The following is a 24985-nucleotide window of genomic DNA, read 5'->3' as shown; positions in this document are numbered from 1 at the left end:
ACTATGCTACAACCTCATGGAGATATTTTTACCTTTTAGATCCATTCTTTTCTAAAAAGTTTAAGAATATTGAACTTTTTCCAGTGTCCATAAAAAATCAATGGTGATTCTCTCTTTTTTAGTTGGTTTCAATGTAATTAATAGCATTATAGAGTTCATAATAAATGACTTTGATGTATTCATATTAGTATACTAGTCCATAGACAGAAATCATTTATAATCTTCATGATTTATTATTGTTTTTTGTATTAGTCCATAAAGAAATGTAAGGTGTAATTGAGAGTTTGTTCAGTGACAGAAGTCTAGTGATGTTCATTGACATTTTTCCTTTTTTTTGTGCATATTGTTTGGTTGTTCTAGCACAGTGTTCCCCAACTCCAGTCTTCAAGAGCCACCAACAGGTCATGTTTTCAGTATTTCCTTAGTATTTCACAGGTGATGGAATTCCTTCCTGTGTAGGTGATGCAATTATCATCTAGGCAATACTAAGGAAATCCTGAAAACATGACATGTTGGTGGCTCTTGTGGGCCGGAGTTGGGGAACACTGTAATCTAGCACAATACATTGTTCAGTCATGGACAAAAGGTTTTAGACCTGACACAAATTTTAGTTTACACAAAGTTTGCTGCTTTTGGATCTTTTTGGCATATTTTCTATGATAACCAAAGTGCAATTCTAAGATTTTTTACATATTGTATGTTTACACACTGTTTTCAACAAATACATTACGTTGATGCCAAGACTTAATATGTACAGTTCACAACCAAAAAATATCCTCATAAATAGGTATAGCGATCCCTTCTTATTAGAGACACGAAACCAATAGCGATAGTGAAAGAACAAATGATAAAAATATATAAGAAATATAACAAATTTTTTATTCTGATATTAAAACATGATATAAAAATGGATACATAGATATACAAATAAACAAAATGGGACATGACAAAAATCTAGTGAGCAAGAGCACATAACATGATCAATTTAACTATAACCTGCTACAGTAATTAAATGTTGAATAACAATGCTAGTTAGCAGTAGACATTGTTTCTATAACAGGAAGATCACTATATGGAAACCCTTAGTGGAATAATGTCCAGGTGAATAATAGATTAGATAGTACTGGTGACACCATATAAGAACGCACCATGTGGGAATACACCAATGAAGGCACATACCGTTACATTACAATGAATAGAAATAATCCATTTCCTGTAGCTATGCTGCAATCCATTACCTATAGCCGACGAAGCTGCAGAGTCATGAAACACAAGTCGAGATGCAGGCTAGAGCACACATATACCCTGCAACATGGCTACAGAATGGTTTTTAACAGGGAGGAATGCAAAGTTCTACATTTGGGCAAGAAAAATGAAAAAAAAAACAAACAGATACAGAATGGGAGGAACAGGGCTAAGCAACAGCACATGTGAAAAAGACTTGGGAATACTAATAGATCACAGACTGAACATGAGTCAATAGTGTGATGCAGCAGCAAAAAAGGCAAACACAATTCTGGGTTGCAATAATATAATTTTACAGTCTACATCACATGAAGTATTTATCCCCCTATACTCCTCCTTGGTCAGACCTAATCTTGAATACTGTGTCCAGTTCTGGGCACCACATTTTAAAAAAGACATGAAAAAACTGGAACAAAGTCAGAGGACAGCAACCAGAATGGTGACTGGTCTGCAAATAATGTACTATGAGGAATGGTTATAGAATTTGGGAATGTTTAGCTTGCAAAAGAGAAGACTGAGTGGAGACAATAGCTGTCTATAAATATATCAAGGGTTGTCACACTTTACAGGGATCAGCTTTATTATCATTTGCACAAGGAAAGACTAGAAGCAATGGGATGAAACTGAATTGGAGGAGAAACAGATGAGATATTTGAAAAACTTTTTGACAGTGAGGGTGACCAACGAGTGGAACATGCTGCTATGAGAGGTGGTGAGTTGTCCTTCAATGGAAGTCTTCAAACAGAGGCTGCAAAGACATCTGTGTGGGATGATTTGGTGAATCCTGTATTTGACAGATGATCCAGAACGTCCCTTCCAACGCTAACATTCTATGATTCTATGATCACATTGCCTGCCCCATTTTAACTTTCTACCATTTTGCTCTAGACACAGCCACACAACTTCTGGATGTCCAATTGTGTTTTATAGTGCTAGATAGTACTACTGATGCTGAGTAACTTCTTCTCATGTTTTTCTACCTCCATAAAAAGTTCTCAAAAGATGGCTAATTTTTTCAAGACTTGATGACAAAAAGCCATAAATTCTTCATGTTCAGAATAGTGCAACTGAGTAGTTGTCAGAAAAAAATTGGATCATTTTTGAGCGCTTTGATATAAATCCTTAGTAATTACCTAATAATTTTGTAATTAACTATCCAGTTTTGAAGTTGCGAACCTCAAAAAATAGATAATTTTTTCACATTTAGCCGAGATTCCAATACTTTTTCACATTCAAAACAGTACATTATACGTATCTTATTTCCCTAATTAATTGGCTAATTTTTGGATTACTTATGCAAAATGTTGTGCTTCTTCTTCACTCAGCAAAAAGCAAAGCTCTTTATATGCCCCAAGCAGGGATAATTGTTGCACTCAAGCATATGAAAATGCAAAGGCTTTTTCAGTTTGTAACACCTGTCTATAAACAACAACAATGAATGTATTTGCTTCCCCAAAAGGTATAATTTGTAGACCATATGTACAATTTAGGTAACCTAAAAATTCTTATTGTGTAGTGTGCTATTTAACATGTTGTTTGTTACCTCTTGTTTCCATTCATTTTCTCCTAGACAGATGGATTGCAGCAATTTGAACATTAAAAGGCTGTTTGCTTTAAAGAGCTGAAATCATGTTCAATTGACTTCAAAGGGTAAGGCAATTCATTGAAGAAGGCGGGTTCAAATTTCAAAATATCTGCTCATGTCTAGCGCGCTGACCCTTATTGTTTAAGACTTCTGCAATTCACTGTGGCATGCTGGATATCAGCTTCTGGGCCAAATCCTGACTGAAGGCCACCCATTCTTGCTTTATCAATACTCAAAAGTTTATCACAATTTCTGTGTTTTCACTTGTTCACTAATTCTTTAAAAGATGCTTTATTACCAATTCTTTAAAATATTGAGAAAATCTCAAAAAAGGCACAAAAAATTGCTAATCAACTTTTACAAAAAAAATCCAGCTTAACTCAAATATATGATACCATGTCAGGTGGGGATATACACTTTATTTTGACCCTATAGGGCCCTATCACTTCTCCCCTACCTGTCAGCAGAGGTTGGCACCCTCTTGGAACGCAAATGGCGCCCCCGCTCCACGGTGGCTGTCCCTGCTCACCCTGTTGAGTTCTATGTCTAAAGTATATCACATTAGAGAACAACACATGGCTGAGTTTAATGTATCAAAATCAGAAGACACATACCACAAACCACCAAAATGAAAGACGGGTGAGGAACAGTAGCTGGAAAAATATTTATTTTTATGGGATAACAGTGCATGGGGAAACAAATTATACTATACTATCAATCCCTATTTGCAGATGGCCCTACCTAGCAGCGGAGCTGTTTCACCCTAAGTTGTTCTGGTGCCCCTGCTCCACGTAGGCTATCCCTTACTGACCCTCCGAAATATTGATAACAATTCTATAAGGGTACATATAGGGCCAATCAACAACAATTATGAAACAAACTATTATATTTGATTGCCGTCACAAAAATTTCCCCAAAACATGAGCATATCACAAAAAATCTCCCAAACACAATAAGGGGTAAATAGTGTCAATCAATGGCAGCTGATAATCCTATATTCTAATTCCATGGAAAACCACACTTTTGTTCTCTCAAAATACAAATATCAACCATTTAAAAAATAATGACATTTTTCCATGAAAAGAACACCATTCACAGCGTAGTCCATACCGCTCATATTTACTTATATTGCACTATACCCAATATTTTAAAGAATTGGTAATAAAGTATCTTTTAAAGAATTAGTTTTTTGTTTAGGAGCTATTGGATAACTAATTTGAGTAAGACTGTTTTTTCTGTTGTTTTCACTTGTTCACCAGCATTTTGAGCATTGGCCACAGGGTGTCAATGGAATAGAGAGCTTGGACATTTCCTGTCCATGGACTGAAACTTAATGCTTTGCTTCTCAAGCCAATCTTTTGCCTTATGACATGGTGATCAACCTTTCTGGAAAAGCATTGTTCATCAACATACTGCCACTGGATCCCTGGGAGAAGAAGCTCTTGGAGGATTTTTAGATACCACTCCTGCCTGCAATACCTTCATCACCCATCTCTCCTGAACCCCAATCTATCACCCCTATATCTGTTTCCTATCAATGCTTTATCTGTCCTTTTAGATCTGACCATTTGCATTTGTGTTTTTTTTCTGAGTTCTAATTAATCGTCTCCTGTGTCTGTCCAGTCTCCCTACTGCTCCTCCCTCCTTCTGATCACACCTGCCTTGTTTGATGTGCAATTGACTTCTTATAAATTCAGACTCAGAGGTCTGTCTGACCTCGGTCTGTCTTTCCAAGGATGTCTTCTAAGGATAATATCTGAAAAAATGCCTGAAATGAGCCTGAAGTGACCAAAAGGTACGACTACATGCTGCATTTACATGTACTAAATTTCTTATGCCTTCTAAATTACTCTCACCATGCTGACATATGATCTAACAGTTTTGACTCCATTAATCCTCACTCTCCTTCACTATCCGCTAACCCAGCACCCGCTAACCAAATAATAGTCTCTCCTTCCCTCTTGCCTCCCCACCTGACCTCCTGTGCTGAACAGCTTCTCAACCTCAGAGCTCTCCTAATAAAATACAAAACGAGCTGCCCACTCTCCTTCTCCCACATGCTCTCCCTCTCTCTGCTTATCCTCACTGCTGGTGACATATCTCCCAACCCTGGACCCCCACAGCTCATACCTCCCATTACTACCCCCTTCTATCATTCCCAAACCAACACAAACACCAGAAATCTTTCCCACCTCAAATCCGTGCCCCTGACCACCACCACCCTGCTCCCACTCTCTGGATCACTCTGGAATGCCCGCTCCGTCTGCAATAAACTCCATCTGATTCATGACCTCTTTACCTCTCGTAACGTTTCCTTCCTTGGCCTCACCGAAACATGGCTGACACCCTCCGACACCGCCTCCACTGCTGCGCTATGTTACGGCAGCCTCCACTTTACCCACACTCCTCGACCTGGCAACAGACATGGCGGAGGAGTGGGCCGTCTCCTTTCTTCCAACTGCACCTTCAACCCAATCCCCCCTCTTCCCTCCCTTGTCCTCCCCTCTTTTAAAGTCCACTCCGTCCGCATCTATTCTCCCTTTACCCTCCAAGTGGCCGTCATATACAGACCTCCAGGCCCGACCACTGCCTTTATTGACCAATTCTCTACCTGGCTCCTTCACTTTCTCTCTGCTGACATTCCCACCATCATCATGGGTGACTTCAACATCCCCATTGACACCCACCAGTCAGCAGCCTCCAAACTCCTGTCCCTTTGGACTTACTCAGTGGTCCTCCTTAGCCACCCACACAGATGGACATACATTAGACCTGGTCTTCACCCGCCTCTGCTCTCTTTCTAACTTCAGCACCTCCCCTCTCCCTCTATCTGACCACCATCTACTCAGTTTCTCATCCCTGTCCTTCTCTCCTGTCACTCATCTCCAGCAGCATGCGAACTCCCGCAGAAACCTCGCACATCTTGACACTCACACACTCTCTGACTCTATTCTACCACTGTCCTCCATAGCTTCACTCCACGACACTGACACTGACACTAGTTTCTACAATGCCACTCTTGCATCAGCCATCGATTCAGTTGCCCTTGTCATGCATAACAGAGTGCGACGAATCAATAGACAACCCTGGCACAATAACACCACTAAAAAGCTTCGGCAAGCATCCAGAATTTCAGAGCGGCGCTGGAAGAAAACGCATTCGCAAGACGACTTCACTGCACTCAAACAATCAACACTTGCATTCAAATCAGCTCTCACCTCTGCTAAACATGCCTTCTTTACATCCCTTGTATCTTCCTTATCTCACAACCCCAAACAGTTGTTCAATACTTTTAACTCCCTCCGCCCACCACTGCCACCTCCGACTTCCCTAATCTCTGGCGAGTACTTTGCCGCACACTTCAAAAACAAGATAGACCAAACATGGCAAGTCTTTATTGCCCAACTACCACAACCCCTTTGTATACCAGACCAATGCCCAAACCCCATAACCTCCTTATCTAACATCACTGAAGGGGAGCTTGCTCATCTTCTCTCCAAATCACACCTCACCACTTGTGCACTTGACCCTATCCCATCCCACCTCCTCCCCAACATCAGCACCACTCTGATTCCATCCCTAACCCACCTCTTCAACCTTTCACTAACTTCTGGTATCTTCCCTTCTGCTTTCAAACATGCCACAATCACACCTATCCTTAAAAAGTCAATCATCGATGCAACAGCCACGTCCATTTATCACTCAATATCGCTCCTCCCATTCGCTTCTAAATTCCTGGAGCAGCATGTCCACACTGAACTTTCCTCCCACTTCTCATCTAACTTGCTCTTTGACAATCTACAGTCTGGCTTCCGCCTCATCATTCCACTGAGACAGCCCTGACCAAAAACACCAATGACCTACATACAGACAAAGCTAACAGACAATACTCTGTACTCCTGCCTCTAGACCTGTCCTCTGCTTTTGACACAGTTGACCACTGCCTCCTACTACAGATCCTCTCCTCCTTTGGCATCAAAGACCTCGCCCTATCCTGGATCTCCTCATACCTTTCCAACCGCACATTCAGCGTCTCCCACTCCCATGCTACCTCCTCATCCCACCCCCTCTCTGTTGGAGTCCCCCAAGGCTCTGTTCTAGGACCCCTACTCTTCTCAATCTACACACTTGGTCTGGGGCAAATCATAAAATCCCATGGATTCCAGTACCACCTTTATGCCGATGATACTCAGATCTACCTCTCTGGCCCAGACATCACCTCTCTGCTCTCCAGAATCCCAGAGTGTCTATCAGCCATATCCTCCTTCTTCTCCTCTCGCTTCCTCAAACTCAATGTGGACAAATCTGAACTGATCATCTTTCCCCCATCTCACAGATCTTCCTTACCCGACCTTTCTATAACAATTGACATCACGCTTTCCCCCGTAACAGAGGTCCGCTGCCTCGGAGTAACCCTTGACTCTGCCCTGTCCTTTAAACCGCACATCCAAGCTCTCTCCACCTCCTGTCGCTTCCACCTCAAAAATATTTCCAGAATCTTTCCCTTCCTCAACCCTCAGTCTACTAAAATGCTTGGGAATGCCCTCATCATCTCCCGCCTCGACTATTGCAACATCCTTTTCTGTGGCCTCCCTGTTAACATCCTTGCACCTCTCCAGTCCATCCTCAACTCTGCCGCCCGACTAATTCATCTCTCTCCTCGCTACTCCTCCGCTTCTCTCCTCTGCAAATCTCTTCACTGGCTCCCATTCCCTCAGCGTATTCAGTTCAAATTACTAATACTGATCTACAAGGCCATCTACAACCTGTCTCCTCCATACATCTCTGAACTAATCTCCCGATACCTTCCCTCACGTAATCTCTGGTCCTCCCAAGACCTCCTTCTCTCCTCCACACTTATTCGCTCCTCACCCAACCGCCTCCAAGACTTCTCCCGAATAGCCCCCATCCTCTGGAATTCCCTGCCACAAGACATCCGGCTATCAACCACACTCGAATCCTTCAGACGGAACCTGAAAACCCACATCTTCAGGAAAGCCTACAGCCTGCAATGATCCCCGCTGCCTCCTCACCACTACTGGAGCTACCGCCTCACCATCACTGGAGCTGCTGCAACCCCCCAACCTACTGTCTCCTTCCCCACCATCCTGTAGCATGTAAGCCCAAAAGGGCAGGGTCCTCTCTCCCCTCTATATCGGTCTGTGATTGTTAGTTTGTTTGCTGTAAGTGATATCTGTAATCTGTATGTAACCCCTTCTCATGTACAGCACCATGGAACCAATGGTGCTTTATAAATAAATAATAATGCATAAAATGAAAGAAAAAACGTGGACGGCACTGCTATTACCGTATTTCCTCAGCTGGTGTGCGGCATTCGGAGAGCTGATAACTGGCAGCTTCGGGTGCTAGACCTGAGAATTGACAATGCTCTGTATATCCAAGTAGAAATGAGGTCGCACTCAACGAACTGGTTTAGATATTGCTTGATTTATTGGCAATAAATAATAATAATAATTCATTGTAGTGTTCTTGGACAAAATTGTGAGTGAGCCCATTCCCTTAGATGAAAAGCAACCAGGTAAATGAATAGTGTCAGGATACTTTACTATTGGCATGACACAGGACTCATGTTTTCACTCAGTTTTTTTTCTCCAGGCACAATTATTCTTCCAGATAACAGTCTTAATTAAATAAAATAACCTTACCCCTGATTTGTACAATACAGTGTCTGTACTTCTTGCAGAAGTTCAGTCTATCCTTGATGTTTTTCTTGGAGATAGGAGACATCTTTGCAGCACTTCTTGACTCCAAGCTAGCTTCCGAAAGCTTTTTTCTGACTGTACATTCTGATACACTGACCCATCACTGTTACCATTCCTAAGCAGGTTTTGCACTGGTTTTGATCCAATTTTTTAGCTTAATCCTCTTTAGGATATGGTTCTGGCACCTTTTGGACTTCTATGGGTCCTCCGCATCCCTCTTAATAGAAATTTAACTACTTTATTTGAAGTTCTTGATGATCCAATGAATGACTGATTTAGATGTAATTTTGCAACCACCAATATTCTAGCCTGTTCAAGTTTTTTTTATGTAAAACAATGATGACTGCATGTGTTTCCTTGAAGGTAATTATGGTTAACAGAAGAAGAATAATTTCAAGAACCAGTCCCCTTTTAAGGCACCCAGTCTGCTCTTAAAATTAAATCAGTATGATAGAGTGTTATCAGCTCCCTTGCCCTCATTAACACTTTGTCCTGACCTAAGGAGAAGATCACTGAAAGGAATGACTTTGCAATTGTATTGCAATTCATCTGATCATTCTTCATAACGATCTACATTAAAAAGGAACCTGGCACCCCCAAAAACGTTGGTACCACTTCTGTGTCTAATTCAGTGGAGATCGGGTTGTAGTCCCCGTTTACTTGCCCATGCATCTGAGCACTGAATTGTACTTCTGGGCACTGTAAGAATGTTGCAGTTCTCAAATATGATAGCCCTAGAGGATAATCGATTCCTAGTCGTTTCACATTTGATTGTTCTCAAAATTTTTGATGGTTCTGTGATCACAACCCAATATCTTAGCAATTTCAAGGGTGCTGCATCCCTGTGTAAGATTTTTTGACTTTTCAGAGTCGGTTAAATCTCTTTTTTGTCCAATTTTTCCAGAGAAAAATGAGCTGCCTAATTATTCTGCAGACCTTGATTAAGGTTGTTGATATCTTTAGGCCTCACCATCCCTCATTACACAAATACACATCACCTGATCTTCTTCAAACCAATAAGTATTCATGTTTATACAGTCTGGAGATGAAAATTATGCATAAAGATGATTATATAGTCAAAATAGCTGCTGCCTAATAATTAGCCACACAGTGCAATGAATTGGACAATTTTTATTCCAATACACCTCTTCATAAGGGCCAATAAGCGTTGGCTTGTCTTGGGCTACTGCTTTGTTCCTGCCCCCAGGCTAAAATTTATGACAGCCCCTGCCCCACACCATTACTATACCTCTACCAGCCTTAACTGTTGACAACTGACTGAAATAATTGATTCAGGCTAAATTCTAACAATCCCATCAGCATGGTGCAAGAGAACTGTGGATTCATTGACCAGGCCCTGTTTTTCTTCTGTTCTATGATCCAATTTTTTTGTTCTTTTTAACACTGAAGATTTTCTTTTCTGTTTCCACTAGACAGCAAAGTCAGTTGTTGTAACACAAATATCAAAAGACTGACAGTCACATCCAAACAGAAATTAGGACTGAACAGTTTTCACTCCAAGAGAGGATTGGCATTGGCCAATTTATGTGCTAAGCATTAAATTTTTCATATTTCTAGGGCAGTAATGCAATTCAATTTTCATATTTCATGTTGGCATGCTATAGCGCTACAGTGTGCTACTTTATTTTTTTGGTTGTATATGAGATGGCTACTCTTAGTAAGCATCTGTTCAGACCTAATTTCTGTTTGGATGTGATGGTCAGGCTTTTGATATTTGTATGCCCCTTAGCCTCAGGTGTTTTTAATTGCAGCAGGATCCTACCCCTCCACAGAGATGTAGACTTCAGTCTAAGAGAGAATTCACATTAGTTTCCCATAGAGATGTAGACTTCAGTCTAAGAGAGGATTGGTATTAGGTCCTGGCAATGAGAATCGCCTTATCGTGGCTGCCAGGTACACATGAATTGGCCAATATATGTGCTAAGCATTCTCAATTTTTCATATTTCTAGTACAGTAATGCAATTCAATTTTCATATTTCATGTTGGCATGCTATAGCGCTACAGTGTGCAACTTTATTTGTTTACTTGTTGTAACCCATCTGCGCTTTGTCAGAACAATTCTTCTTACTATGATCCTTTTTGTTAACAAATTGTTTAAATCCACAAGATCACCTTTTTGATATATATCTTTCCTTGATCATACCATACTTGGTATACTCTCAAAAATATTGCACTAGAAATACTGGCCCCGGCTAGTCTTGGACCAATGACCATACCTAACTTGAGTAGTTCAAATTGTTCAATTTTTCCATTCTAATGTAGTTAATTTTGAAAATAAGGACATTATCTAATTCATTGTTATCCATTCAGTAATTATGTCACTTCACATGCGGTTCAAAAATTTTCTTCCCTTCCTCATCTGACTGCAATATGAGTGTACAATAATATAAGAATCATTCAAATTACATAACTCTAAGTAAGGCCAGTGCTAAAGTGCTAAATCTAAAGAGGTTTTTCAATTGTGAATATTATGTCCTTGAATCAATTCTGTAAATCTTTAAACTTCGCTCGGAATATTGAAATTCTGGTTACCATGGTAACATTTCTCCTGAACTTTAAATTCAGGCAAGAAAACATCATAATTTAAGGTAGAAATAAATTCTTTTTTATACACTCACTTAGGATTCTGCAATTTCCAGCCATTAGGAATAGTAAAAAATGAGAAATAAGTATGTACTTCGAAAAATTGATGAACAAAATAAAACTGGTATGCTGAACATTAGCAAAATGTTCAAGTGTACTAAGAAGGAATGGCTCATAATATTTTATTCATTTAACTGGACATTGGTTGGATCAAGTTCTGATGCATGTGTATCAGACACGTCATGTTACCCTCTCATTTAGCCATTGCCATCATAAAAGCAATATAAAAGAAGTAAATAGTAGTTTATTGAGGAGTAAAATGTCAGCTATATTATGAATCACTTAAAGATGTGTAGTAATGTTATAAAGTTAAATTCACGAGCAAAATTGTGTCGACAGCCATATTAATAACTATTCCATTACTCCTATGCAGTTAGCTCACCTACACTGACCCAGCAAATCTATATCATGGGGCCCCGTTGCTTATTGAATACCACTGAATGGTGACTTGATTAATACCACACTTAGTTTATTCAGTTAGATTTTATCTATGCCATTTTGAAATACATGTGACGTTTAATTTCTATTTTATTTGGGAGGTAAGATATACCAAAAAAACCCAGAACCCAGCATGATAGCACTGTTTATTAGTTTTTTCAGTGTTTAGTGTGAGATATAAATAACATATTAATGTCTATTTTCATGATACATGTATTTTTTTATATTTTTGCTCAATAAAATAATTAAAAGATCCATGACATTTTGTATCTTCCAATTGCACTGCAGTGTATTATGCTTGTCAGTATAGCTTCAGAAGCAGGTCTTTCTTGGTCTACCATTGCTTGGCCCCTAGCTGGCAGAGCAACCCCAAGGAACATTGCGTAGTGAAGAAGAATGAGCAATGGGCCCAAATTCCAACCAACTATTGTGAGAAGCTTGTGGAAGGATATCCCAAACGTTTGACCAAAACCATTCAGTTTAAGGGCAACCAAATACTAATGAAATGTATGTAAACTTTTGACTTTGCAGTAAGTAATAAAATTGAAAAAGCATTCTCTCGCTCTCTCATTTTTCTGGCATTTGATAAATATTAATAATTATGGTAATCCTAATTGACCTAAAATGGGAAAGGTTTATTCTGATTTCATGTCAGATATTGAGAAAAACATGCATATGTGTCTTTTTATATAGTGTATGTAAACTTCTGAATTCAACTGTATATCAGAACTTAATAACCCAGAAATAATTAAATGAATAATCCTCTTACCTTTACAAATCTTTTTAAAGTTGGCATTCTCTTGAGGATGTCCTGGAATACGACATTGAAATCGGTACTGCCAAAACTCAGCAAACCAAGGGTTTCGTGAATTGGTGTCCAGACGTAGACTAAGAAAATAGTCATCAAAGGATCTGACCTCTGGAGACTGAAGCTTTATGGTAATCCCTCCATTTGCTTCAGGCTCAAAGCCATCTATGACTTCATCTCTGTCTGCCCATCCATCACTGAAAGAAAAAAAAGTAATTTACATTGAAAAAAATAATTAATAATCAACATATTTAGTTATTAAGCTTATGCCTTTTTTTGCAGTTGTAGAATAAGTTCATGAACATGATGTAAAGGGATTGTCATCACTTATATCAGTCTCTGTCTGTTATATATGGCTCTCAAGCTAATTTTCCTTGTTCAATGGAATGGTTTGAAAATGAAAAATAAACCACATATAGTGAAATTGTAAGGTTTAGCTTTACAGAAAATCTCCATAAAATCAAAGAATAATATTGTATATGATTAGTATTGCTTTAGACAAGAATTAATTCACTCAAAATCTGTCTACTTTCTTTGTGTTTTGAAAAGGTGGGTGTGCAGAAAATTTCCCTATAACATGTTATTGCGTCTCACAGAACATGTGGGTAGGGAATGACATCAGCACTGTAGGTCTTAGAGTCTCTTGACTTTTAAATAAAAGGGTAAGAGTATTATATTCACAGTGGGGAAAAAAGTATTTAGTCATCCACCAATTGTGCAAGTTCTTCCACTTAAAAGGATGAGCTAGGCCTGTAATTGACATCATAGGTAGACCACAACTATGAGAGTCAAAATGATAAAACAAACCCAGAAAATCACCTTGTTTGATTTGGCAAGATATATTTTTCAAATTATGGTGGAAAATAAGTATTTGGTCACCTAAAAACATGCAAGATTTCTGGCTCTCATAGTCCTGTAACTTCTTCTTTAAGGTGCTCCTCTATCCTCCACTCATTACCTGTAGTAATGGCACTTGTTTGAACATGTTATCAGTATAAAAGACACATGTCCACAACCTCAAACAGTCACACTCCAAACTCCACTATGGTGAAGACAAAAGAGCTGTCAACGGACACCATAAACAAAATTGTAGCCCTGCACCAGGCTGGGAAGATAGAATCTGCAATAGGCAAAGTGAAGGTTCTGGAGTGGCCATTTCAGTCTCCTGACCTCAATATCATTGAGCCACTGTGGGGAGATATCAAGCACACAGTTCATGCTAGACAGTCCAGGAATTTACAGAAACTGGAGGCTTTTTGCCAAGTAGAGTAGGCAGCTTTACCATCTGACAAAATAAAGAAGCTCATCCACAACTACCACAAAAGACTTCAAGCTGTCATTTATGTTAGAGGGGGAATACATGGTATTATGAAATGGGGTATGTAAACTTTTGATCAGGGTCATTTGGATGTTTTGGATTGTCATTATGATTTAAAAAGAGAAAACACATTAGTTTGACATTAAATGGCGTCACCCAACCATTAACCACCATGAGTGGAGAAAAGTTTTTGTGTTATCATTCACATTCTCTGAAAAAAGGCAAGAAAGCAAAAATTCTTCCGGGGTATGTAAACTTTTCAGCACAACTGTACAACTGATGGAAATATGAATGCTATAAAGTACAAGGATATACTGCAGAATGTAATGCTGCCACATGTTAAAACCAAAGTAGGCAGGGGCTGGTGATTCCAGCAAGGCAATGATCCTAAGCACACATTCAATTTAGTAAAAAATTGGTTAGCAAAGCAAAATGTTCGTCTGTTGCAATGGCCAGCCCAATCACCTGATTTAAACTCTACAAAGCACCTTTGGAATGGGTTGGGGGCCCATACCCATAATAAATATGAATTGTTTGAAGATTTGCAAATGGAATGGAGCAAGATCCCTCAGGATGTCTTGAATACCCTAGTGGCTTCAATGCCCCGTTGGTGTGGTCCAGTAATTAAAGCAAGAGGTTATGCTGCAAAATACTAAGTTATGGCATTGTAAACAATGAATTACGCTCTATGTTGTGATCAATAAATAGAATATGCAAAATTTTTTGCGGACAGTTTTCTTTAATTAAATAACCGTACTTATATTCTAAAGCATTTTCGTTAAAATTAAGGTCTTGCATGATGACAACTTCATGCACTTTGTGTTCATCGCCAGGAAAATGGCATCACAACAATCACACAGAAGTAATCATCACACTTTAAAAAAATGCAAAACTTTTGGTTGCAACTGTAGGTGGTTGTAGGCTAGAGCAGGCTAGGTGGTGTCTATGAAAACACTGTACACTGGGTCTACCTACAGCTCTTTGCGACATCTATTTGGGTGAGAGTTAGCACCTTGATATCCCTGAAATAAGACTGGGGATTGTCACATACAGCAGACAGTGAGATGATTATAGATTTCTTACTTGAAAGTTGAAGGCTGGTTTAGTCTAAGTGCAAAAAAATATCCACTTGCAGAACTTGGTTCTGGCTGCTGCTAAGGCCTCCTTCACATGTCTGTGTTTCCAGTACATGTGGAGTGCCCACCAGGGCTGTGGGGGTACTCGGTACCGGGCCGGTTCTTAAGGGGATGTGTCACGGCAGAAGTGACCAGGTCCATGACCCTGGGCATCCAATAAAAATGATAAAAAGGTTGTTTAAAGTTTATAAAAGATTTGTGACGCCACCTGTGGTACTCGGCAAGTAAGGTGTTAGCCGACGCTGCAGATTCAGTCCACTGGAGCAGTTGTTGATGCAGCAGAGTTGGTTCAGCTCTCCACAGGCAGAGCTATTCCCCAGGGCAGATTATGGTGTTGAAGATAATGGTGGTTGTAGTGCAGGGCAGATGACGCAGCAAATAAACTGATGACACAGCAGGGTGCAGTCTTTACACTTTTACTCACCGTTCTGTTGTTACAGTCCCCAGCCGGGGTGCTGTGTCCTCCAGGCTTGTGGTACAGACAGCTCTCAGGTAGCTTGGGGTGTACACTGCCAGGGCTCCCTTTGATGTTCCTTTTCTGGCTGCCTCACATTGCTGGCTACCACCTCTCCTGCCCTGCATCTTCACACACAGTGTCCCGAGCCAGCAGAGTTGGATATTGTCAGGTGACGTTGGTCAGACCCCTGGATCCTATATGTCTGCCTTTTCAGCGAGTGAGGTCAGCTGTAGCACTTAAAGATACTGCCACATCCGGTTTCCTAGCTGAGTCTTTAGTTTCTCCACTAGTTTTGGGGCGGTTCCCCTAACTGCGACCTGGTCCGTCCACCGACCATGCGAGTGGATGCGGGCCCCACGGGTGGATTAATCACTATCCGTGCCCCTAACTGCGACCTGGTCCCTCCACCGACCACGCCGGCAGATGCGGGCCTCATGGATGGATTGCTCACTATCCGTGTCCCTAAGACCTCTTCTTCCTCTCCTCTGGAGCTTTCCTTCCTTTCTTCTCTATCTTCACTCATTCTCTCTCACTCTCTTTAGTCTGGAGACAAGCTGCACTCAGCTTCAATCTCCACAAGCGACTCCTTCTCTCTCTCTCCTCACAGACTTCTGTCCTCTCACACCACTCTCTGACTGACTGACTCTTTCCAGAACAATCTCTTTACCTCAGCACCAACTCCTCCCACCAACTGTCACTCCCTTAAGCTCCACACCTTCTCTACTTTCTCCACCCACACCCTCTAATTAACTCCCCCCTAGCCAGATGAGGACTAGTGTTGGGTGCTGGGGTGTGAGTCCTGGCAGTGCCCCTTCCTTACCTGAAAGCAGAATACCACACCTCTGGATGAAGTGCAGTACCATGTGGCGACTGAGACCGCAGGGGCGCCACACATGTCGTATCCGTTTTTTTCATGGATACTACACATATCCATTATAACCTATGCTGCTCTGCACATGTCCGTGTAAAACACATGACATGTCTGTTTTTTCCAGCAGCATGGATGACAAGGACCAATACAAGTCTATGGGTCCATGAAAAACACGTACAGCACACATATGACATTCGTGTACTGAATGGACTGAATGTGTTTGGCTAATGTTACTGTATGGCTGAATGTGTTTAACATTGCAAAGTATAGAAAAAGCTTTGCAATTTTATTCTTTCTTTAACCATACCGTAAAAACGCTGATGGTAAACACGGATACACAAATGAACCACTGATGACACAATGAGAAGGTTATAATTGTTGCAACCTAAAGACTGTACAAGTTGAGTCCTGGATTTTCAGCTACTACTGTAGTGCCTGAATTGCAACCACCAAGATCTTGGCCGGAATATTAGATTTATAAGATAATTGAGCCACTGTGTGTAAATTAGTTGTTTTATCAAGATCATAGCCACATGTGTCATTGTTTAAGCATGCAGAGTGTAAGTTATATGTGACTGTGCATTTTGCTGTTTAACTCCAGAACTGCTAAAAATTAGAAGGATCAACAAAGTTGAAAGAGGCAGAGCTGCAATGTCAGACATAGGCAAAGGACTAGAATGGTGCGGTTTCAGGAAAAAGTTAGTCTTTTTTATTTCTAATCTTGTGCAACCCCTTTAACTTCCAACTTCCTTTTTTTTGCGTTTGTTAACGAATAGATCTCTCCATCACTGAATGTGCTGAGTTGGAGTTGAGGGTGATTTTAATGATGTGTAACAGAACCCTTAGAATTACCTTTAATCAAGAAAATGGTTCTTAAATCAATCTTCATTGAAAGAGAAATTATGTAAGACAGGAGGAAATTTATCACTTGACAGTGTAAAGTACTTATTCTGATTGCTTAGTGAGCAGTACAATACGTTTCTCCTGCGCATTGTCAACTCCCATTGAATGTAAGTGTTTAAGTCTACACAGCTCAAATATTGAAATTCACAGCACTTTCAGAAGATTACGCTGTTAGATCCGTATTTTATTAAAACATTATCCAGAGCTTAGGCTACTTTCACACTTGCGTTTTTTTGCGCTGCATGCGCAGTGCAAACGCACATAAAAACGCATCATGCGTTTGTATGCTTTTTTTGTGTTTTTGCGCATGGTTTTTTTTAAAAAACGCATTTCATTTTTTGCGCACGTCAGCGCTCCCATAGACTATAATGTGCTTTTGGGTGAATTTTGTGCGCATTGTGTGCGCGCATGCGTTTTTTTGAAACAGGTCGGACGCACAAAAAATGCAACAGGATGCATTTTGTGCGCCCGGGCGCACACTACAAAAAAACACCTGCGCATACAAACGCGTACAAACGCATGTCTATGCGCACCCATGTTAAGTATAGGAAAAAAAACGCATGCGTTTATTTTTACGCAGAAACAAAGCACAAAAAAACGTAAGAGTGAAACCAGCCTTAGTCAATATGATATACAATATATTAGTATACTGTAGACCCAAGGTTAGCGTTGGATTGTTTGGTTCCATTGGATTTTCTTCAGTAATAATTTTACAACAAAATATACCAAAATTATATGTTAATACATTTATTCCATTCATTATACTTAACCCCTTCCTGCCATCCGACGTACTATCCCGTCCACGGTACCCGGGCCCGTATGACCGGGGACGGGATAGTACGTCGGCGCGATCAGCGGCACCCACGTGGTGAGCGCCGCTGATCGCGGCCGGGTGTCAGCTGATTATCACAGCCAGCTGACACCTGGCACAATGTGTCAGGGGCGGTCACGGACCGCCCCCGACACGTTAACCCCTTGCACACCACGATCAAACACGATCGCGGTGTACCGGGGGTTAAAGGGAAGCATCGGCAGGGAGGGGGCTCCCTCCGTGCTTCCCTGAGCACCCCACGGCAGCACAATGTGCAGCGCTGCTGCGGGGGACTCCCTTCCTCCAGGCCCCCGAATCCAAGATGGCGACGGGGGCCTTCGGGGGCCTGCGGAAGCTGGCTTCCTCAGTGCCTGCAAAGCGCAGGCATGAGGAAGCCTTCTGCAGTGCCTGTGTCAGATCGTTGGGACTATTTAATAAAGTAAAAAAAAAAATAAAAAAAAGTGTAAAAATAATTTAAAAAAAATCCCCAAATAAATTAGAAAAAAAAAAAAAAATTCCCCCAATAAATCCATTTTTTGGAAATAATAAAAAAAAAAACAATAAAAGTACACATATTAGGTATCGCCGCGTCCGTAACGACCCACCCTATAAAACTGTCCCATTAGTTAACCCCTTTAGCGAACCCCTTAAAAAATAAAAATAAAAAACGAAGAAAAAAATAATGATTTATTATCATACCGCCAAACAAAAAGTGTAATAACGCGCGATCAAAAAGACGTATATAAATAGCCATGGTACCGATGAAAACGTCAACTTGTCCCGCAAAAAAACGAGCTGCCACACAGCATCATCAGCGAAAAAATAAAAAAGTTATAGCTCGCTGAATAAAGTGATGTAAAAATAATTATTTTTTATATAAAATAGTTTTCATTGCATAAAACCGACAAAAACATAAAAAACGACCTAAATGAGGTATCGCTGTAACCGTACTGACCCGAAGAATAAAACCGCTTTATCAATTTTACCGCACGCGGAACGGTGTAAACGCACCCCCCCAAAAGAAATTCATGAAACGCTGGTTTTTGTTCATTCTGCGTCCCAAAAATCGGAATAGAAAGCGATCAAAAAATTTCACGTGTCCGAAAATGGTACCAATAAAAACGTCAACTTGTCCCGCAAAAAATAAGACCTCACATGACTCGGTGGGTCAAAATACGGAAAAATTATAGCTCTCAATATGTGGTGATGCAAAAACTATTTTTACAATAAAAAGCGTCTTTTAGCGTGCGACAGCCACCAAACATAAAAACCGCCATAAATATTAAATCAAACCCCCCGTTATCACCCCCTTAGTTAGGGAAAAATAATAAAATTAAAAAATGTATTTATTTCCATTTTTCCATTAGGGTTAGGGCTAGGGTTAGGGCTAGGGGTGTGTTGGGGTAGGGTTAGGGTAGGGTTAGGGTTAGGGCTAGGGCTAGGGTTAGGGTTAGGGCTAGGGTTAGGGTTAGGGCTAGGGTTAGGGCTAGGGTTAGGGTTAGGGGCGTGTTGGGGTTCGGGTTGGAGTTAGAATTGGGGGTTTCCACTGTTTGGGCACATCAGGGGCTCTCCAAATGCAACATGGCGTCTGATCTCAATTCCAGTCAATTCTGAGTTGAAAAAGTCAAATGGTGCTCCTTCCCTTCCAAGCTCTGCTATGCGCCTAAACAGTGTTTTACCCCCACATGTAGGGTATCAGCCTACTCAGGACAAATTGCAAAACAATTTTTGGGGTCCAATTTCTCCTGTTACCCTTAGGAAAATAAAAAATTGGGGGCAAAAATATCATTTTTGTGGAAAAAAATGATTTTTTTATTTTCACGTCCGAGTGTTATAAACTTCTGTGAAGCACTTGGGGGTTCAAAGTGCTCACCACACATCTAGATAAGTTCCGTGGGGGGTCTAGTGTCCAAAATGGGGTCACTTGTGGGGAGTTTCAATAGTTTAGGTACATCAGGGGCTCTCCAAACGCACATGACACCCGCAGACCATTCCATCAAAGTCTGCATTCCAAAACGTCACTGCTTCCCTTCCGAGCCCTGACGTGTGTCCATACAGTAGTTTTCTCCCACATATGGGTTGTCAGCGTACTCAGGACAAATTGGACAACAACTTTTGGGGTCCAATTTCTCCTGTTACCCTTGGGAAAATGAAAAAATTGGGGACTAATTGATCATGTTTGTGGAAAAAATACGATTTTTTTATTTTCATGCCCTGGCATTATAAACTTCTGTGAAGCCCTTGGGGGTTCAAAGTGCTCACCTCACATCTAGGTACGTTCCCTAGTGGGTCTAGTTTTCAAAATGGGGTCATTTGTGGGGGGGTTTCCACTGTTTAGGTACATTAGGGGCTCTCCAAAGGCAACATGACACCCGCAGACCATTCCATCAAAGTCTGCATTCCAAAACGTCACTACTTCCCTTCCGAGCCCCGACGTGTGCCCTTACAGTAGTTTTCTCCCACATATGGGGTATCAGCATACTCAGGACAAATTGGACAACAACTTTTGGGGTCCAATTTCTCCTGGTACCCTTGGGAAAATAAAAAAATGGTGACTAAAAGATCATGTTTGTGGAAAAAATACGAATTTTTTACTTTCACGCCCGGGCGTTGTAAACTTCTGTGAAGCACTGGGGGGTTCAAAGTGCTCACCACACATCTAGATAAGTTCCTTGGGGGTCTAGTATACAAAATGGTGTCATTTGTGGGGGGTTTCCACTGTTTAGGTACATTAGGGGCTCTCCAAAGGCAACATGACACCCGCAGACCATTCCATCAAAGTCTGCATTCCAAAACGTCACTACTTCTCTTCCGAGCCCCGACGTGTGCCCATACAGTAGTTTTCTCCCACATATGGGGTATCAGCATACTCAGGACAAATTGGACAACAACTTTTGGGGTCCAATTTCTCCTGGTACCCTTGGGAAAATAAAAAAATGGTGACTAAAAGATCATGTTTGTGGAAAAAATACGAATTTTTTTATTTTCACGCCCGGGCGTTGTAAACTTCTGTGAAGCACTGGGGGGTTCAGAGTGCTCACCACACATCTAGATAAGTTCCTTGGGGGGTCTAGTATACAAAATGGTGTCATTTGTGGGGGTTTCCACTGTTTAGGTACATTAGGGGCTCTCCAAAGGCAACATGACACCCGCAGACCATTCCATCAAAGTCTGCATTCCAAAACATCACTACTTCCCTTCCGAGCCCCGACGTGTGCCCATACAGTAGTTTTCTCCCACATATGGGGTATCAGCATACTCAGGACAAATTGGACAACAACTTTTGGGGTCCAATTTCTCCTGGTACCCTTGGGAAAATAAAAAAATGGTGATTAAAAGATCATGTTTGTGGAAAAAATACGAATTTTTTATTTTCACGCCCGGGTGTTATAAACTTCTGTGAAGCACTGGGGGGGTCAAAGTGCTCACCACACATCTAGATAAGTTCCTTAGGGGGTCTAGTTTCCAAAATGGTGTCATTTGTGGGGGGGTTCCACTGTTTTGGTACATCAGGAGTTTTCCAAACGCGACATGGTGTCCGATCTCAATTCCAGCCCAAAATGTCAAATGGCGCTGCTTCCCTTCCGAGCTCTGCCATGCGCCCAAATAGTGGTTTACCCCCACATGTGGGGTATCAGCGTACTCAGGACAAATTGCACAATAACTTTTAGGGTCCTGTTACCCTTGGAAAAATAAGAATTGAGGGTGAAAAGATCATTTTTGTGGAAAAAATATGATTTTTTAATTGTATGGCTTTATGTTATAAACTTCTGTGAAGCCCATGGGGGTTCAAAGTTCTCACCACACATCTAGATAAGTTCCTTAGGGGTCTAGTTTCCAAAATGGTGTCATTTGTGGGGGGTTTCCACTGTTTTGGTACATCAGGGGTTTTCCAAACGCGACATCGTGTCCGATCTCAATTCCAGCCAAAAACGTCAAATGGCGCTGCTTCCCTTCCAAGATCTGCCATGCGCCCAAATAGTGGTTTACCCCCACATGTGGGGTATCAGCGTACTCAGGACAAATTGCACAATAACTTTTAGGGTCCTGTTACCCTTGGGAAAATAAAAATTGGGGTGAAAAGATCATTTTTGTGGAAAAAATATGATTTTTTAATTGTACCGCTGTACGTTATAAACTTCTGTAAAGCCCTTGTGGGTTCAAAGTTCTCACCACATATCTAGATAAGTTCCTTGGGGGGTCTAGTTTCCAAAATGGGGTCACTTGTAGGGGGTTTCCACTGTTTAGGTACATCAGGGACTCTCCAAACGTGACATGGCGTCCAATCTGAATTCCAGCCAATTTTGCATTGAAAAAGTCAAACGGCGCTCCTTCCATTCTGAGCTCTGCCATGCGCCGAAACAGTCGTTCCCCCCCACATATCAGGTATCTGCGTACTCAGGACAAATTGCACAATAACTTTTGCAGTTCAATTTCTCCTGTTACCCTTGGTAAAATAAAAAAAATTGAACCTGAAGTATTTTTTTTATGAAAAAAAGTTAGATGTTCATTTTTTTTTTAAATATTCAAAAAAATTCCTGTGACGCACCTAAAGGGTTAATAAACTTCTTGAATGTGGTTTTGAGCACCTTAAGGGGTGCAGTTTTTAGAATGGTGTCACTTTTGGGTATTTTCTATCATATAGACCCCTCAAAGTGGCTTCAAATGTGATGTGGTCCTAAAAATAAAATGGTGTTGTAAAAATGAGAAATCGCTGGTCAACTTTTAACCCTTATAACTTCCTAACAAAAAAAAATTTTGGTTCCAAAATTGTGCTGATGTAAAGTAAACATGTGGGAAATGTTAGTTATCAAGTTTTTTGTGTGCCGTATCTCTGTGATTTAAGGGCATAAAAATTCAAAGTTGGAAAATCGCGAAATTTTCAAAATTTTCGCCAAATTTCCGTTTTTCTCACAAATAAATGCAAGTTATTTGAATGAAATTTTACCACTAACATGAAGTACAATATGTCACGAGAAAACAATGTCAGAATCACCGGGATCCATGGAAGCGTTCCAGAGTTATGACCTCATAAAGGTACAGTGGTCAGAATTGTAAAAATTGGTCCGGTCATGAACGTGCAAACCACCCTTGGGGGTGAAGGGGTTAATTTTCAAATTTAAAATTGAAAGAAGATCTATTAACCCCTTTTCAATGGCCACTGTATATACATAGCTCCCAACCATCTCAGATTTAGTGGGACTGTCCCATTTTGAGAGGACAGTTCCACTATCCATGCCATTCAGGGCTTTGCCCCTACTTAAACTCACTCTCTCCTGTGATTTTTTTTTTCATTGTTGTGTTGTTCCTCTTTGGGGGGTGGGGCCAGCATCTCTGTTCTGCACAAACTAAAGCCCCCGTTACACACTGCGATATCGCTAGCAATATCGCTGTAAAGTCACCGATTTTGTGACGTAGCAGCGATATTGCTAGCGATATCGCTGCATGTGATACTTACCTCCGACCGGCTCCCCCGCTGGTAATCGCTGATCGCGGGAGAAGCTCCTGGACCATTCCTCGTCGGCCACTTCCTGCGGCGCTTCCTGCTGTGACGACGAGCGACGCGTGGAGCCGGGCGGGAGGATGCAGGATCGCCTCGTCTGACAGGTAAGTAGCGATCCCTGTCCCCAGCATTGTCGCTGGTGAGATCTGCCTGTGTGGCAGCTCACTAGCGACGCACCAGCGATCCTGACCGCGTCATATCGCTGGTGCATCGCTAGGTGTAACGGTACCCTTACAATAATTAACTAAAGAAGTCTTTTTTTGTGATCTGTTCTCCCAGTGAATTGAACCCATAACCTGTATCATTGCAGTCAGCAGCTAAAGCTATGAGCCACAGCTTACACTGCAGGCAGATTATACTGGTACATAGAAATATATCCGTACATAGCAGTGGACTTCTATGTCCGTTTATTCTCAATGACTCACATATAGCATAAATGCTGCGTTTCTTCTACTGCTTTTTTTCTGCATGTTTTATGTAGGTGTCTGCTCCACATTACGCAATAACAATGTTCTCGAATTATTGCATGTTTGCTGTGTTTCTTTTATGGGGTTTTCCCCTTATTTGATGCATTTTTGGTGCAGATGTGAAACAGCATTGTTAATGCTTTTTTAATAGTACAGAAAATATTTGATTCTACACTCAAAAATGCAAAGGCGCAATTTTTTTTCTAGATTATTTTTTTTCATACTCATAACATAGAATCCTATAGAGAAAAACATACACCAAAACTACACAGTACAACAGCATCTTTAGACACACAATAGGTGGCGTTTTCCTGAAATCACTTCCACTTTCCTTGGATTGTTAAGGACGTGTTTACATGAAATGTAAATGCTACATTTTTCTGCTGATTTTTTTTAATGAAATTCTGCTACTTTTAACTTTCCAAGCAATCAGGATGTGACTTCATGAAAACAGCGGCCCCCTGTGCATCTAAAGACGCTACTGAGCTGTGTGGTTTTGGTACTTTCTATCTAGAGGCTTCTATGTGGAGCCCAAACAAAATTGTATATAAAAAACTGAAATTCATTTCTAAGTGCAGAATGAAAGCTTTTCTGCACTACAAAAAACACATAAAAAATACTGCTTCATATCTGCACCAAAATTTCATCAAATAAGTGGAGAAACGCATACAATGCAGCAAAAATGGAATAACCAGAGAAGATTGTTATTTTATAGCTTGGTGCGGACGCCTGCAGAAAATGTGCATACAGTGGGGAAAAAAAGTATTTAGTCAGTCAGCAATAGTGCAAGTTCCACCACTTAAAAAGATGAGAGGCGTCTGTAATTTACATCATAGGTAGACCTCAACTATGGGAGACAAACTGAGAAAAAAAAATCCAGAAAATCACATTGTCTGTTTTTTTTTTCATTTTATTTGCATATTATGGTGGAAAATAAGTATTTGGTCAGAAACAAAATTTCATCTCAATACTTTGTGATATATCCTTTGTTGGCAATGACAGAGGTCAAACGTTTTCTGTAAGTCTTCACAAGGTAGCTACACACTGTTGTTGGT

General features: G+C 40.8%; 1 protein-coding gene across 4 annotated transcripts in view; it reads right to left on the bottom strand.

The window, feature by feature from the left end:
• GRM1 (glutamate metabotropic receptor 1) overlaps positions 1-24985 on the bottom strand; it is a 649343-nt gene that overhangs the window by 67711 nt on the left and 556647 nt on the right. For all 4 annotated transcript variants that reach the window (XM_073557671.1, XM_073557674.1, XM_073557670.1 and 1 more), the window contains exon 4: positions 12426-12661. In XM_073557671.1, the coding sequence (XP_073413772.1) occupies positions 12426-12661 (236 nt within the window). The remainder of the gene's footprint in view (positions 1-12425; positions 12662-24985) is intronic.

Source organism: Dendrobates tinctorius, unplaced genomic scaffold (assembly GCF_039654945.1).
Source record: "Dendrobates tinctorius isolate UK_male_01 unplaced genomic scaffold, ASM3965494v1 ptg000250l, whole genome shotgun sequence".
In the NCBI taxonomy this organism is placed as follows: Eukaryota; Metazoa; Chordata; class Amphibia; order Anura; family Dendrobatidae; genus Dendrobates; species Dendrobates tinctorius.
This window is presented reverse-complemented; position numbering and strand designations above follow the sequence as displayed.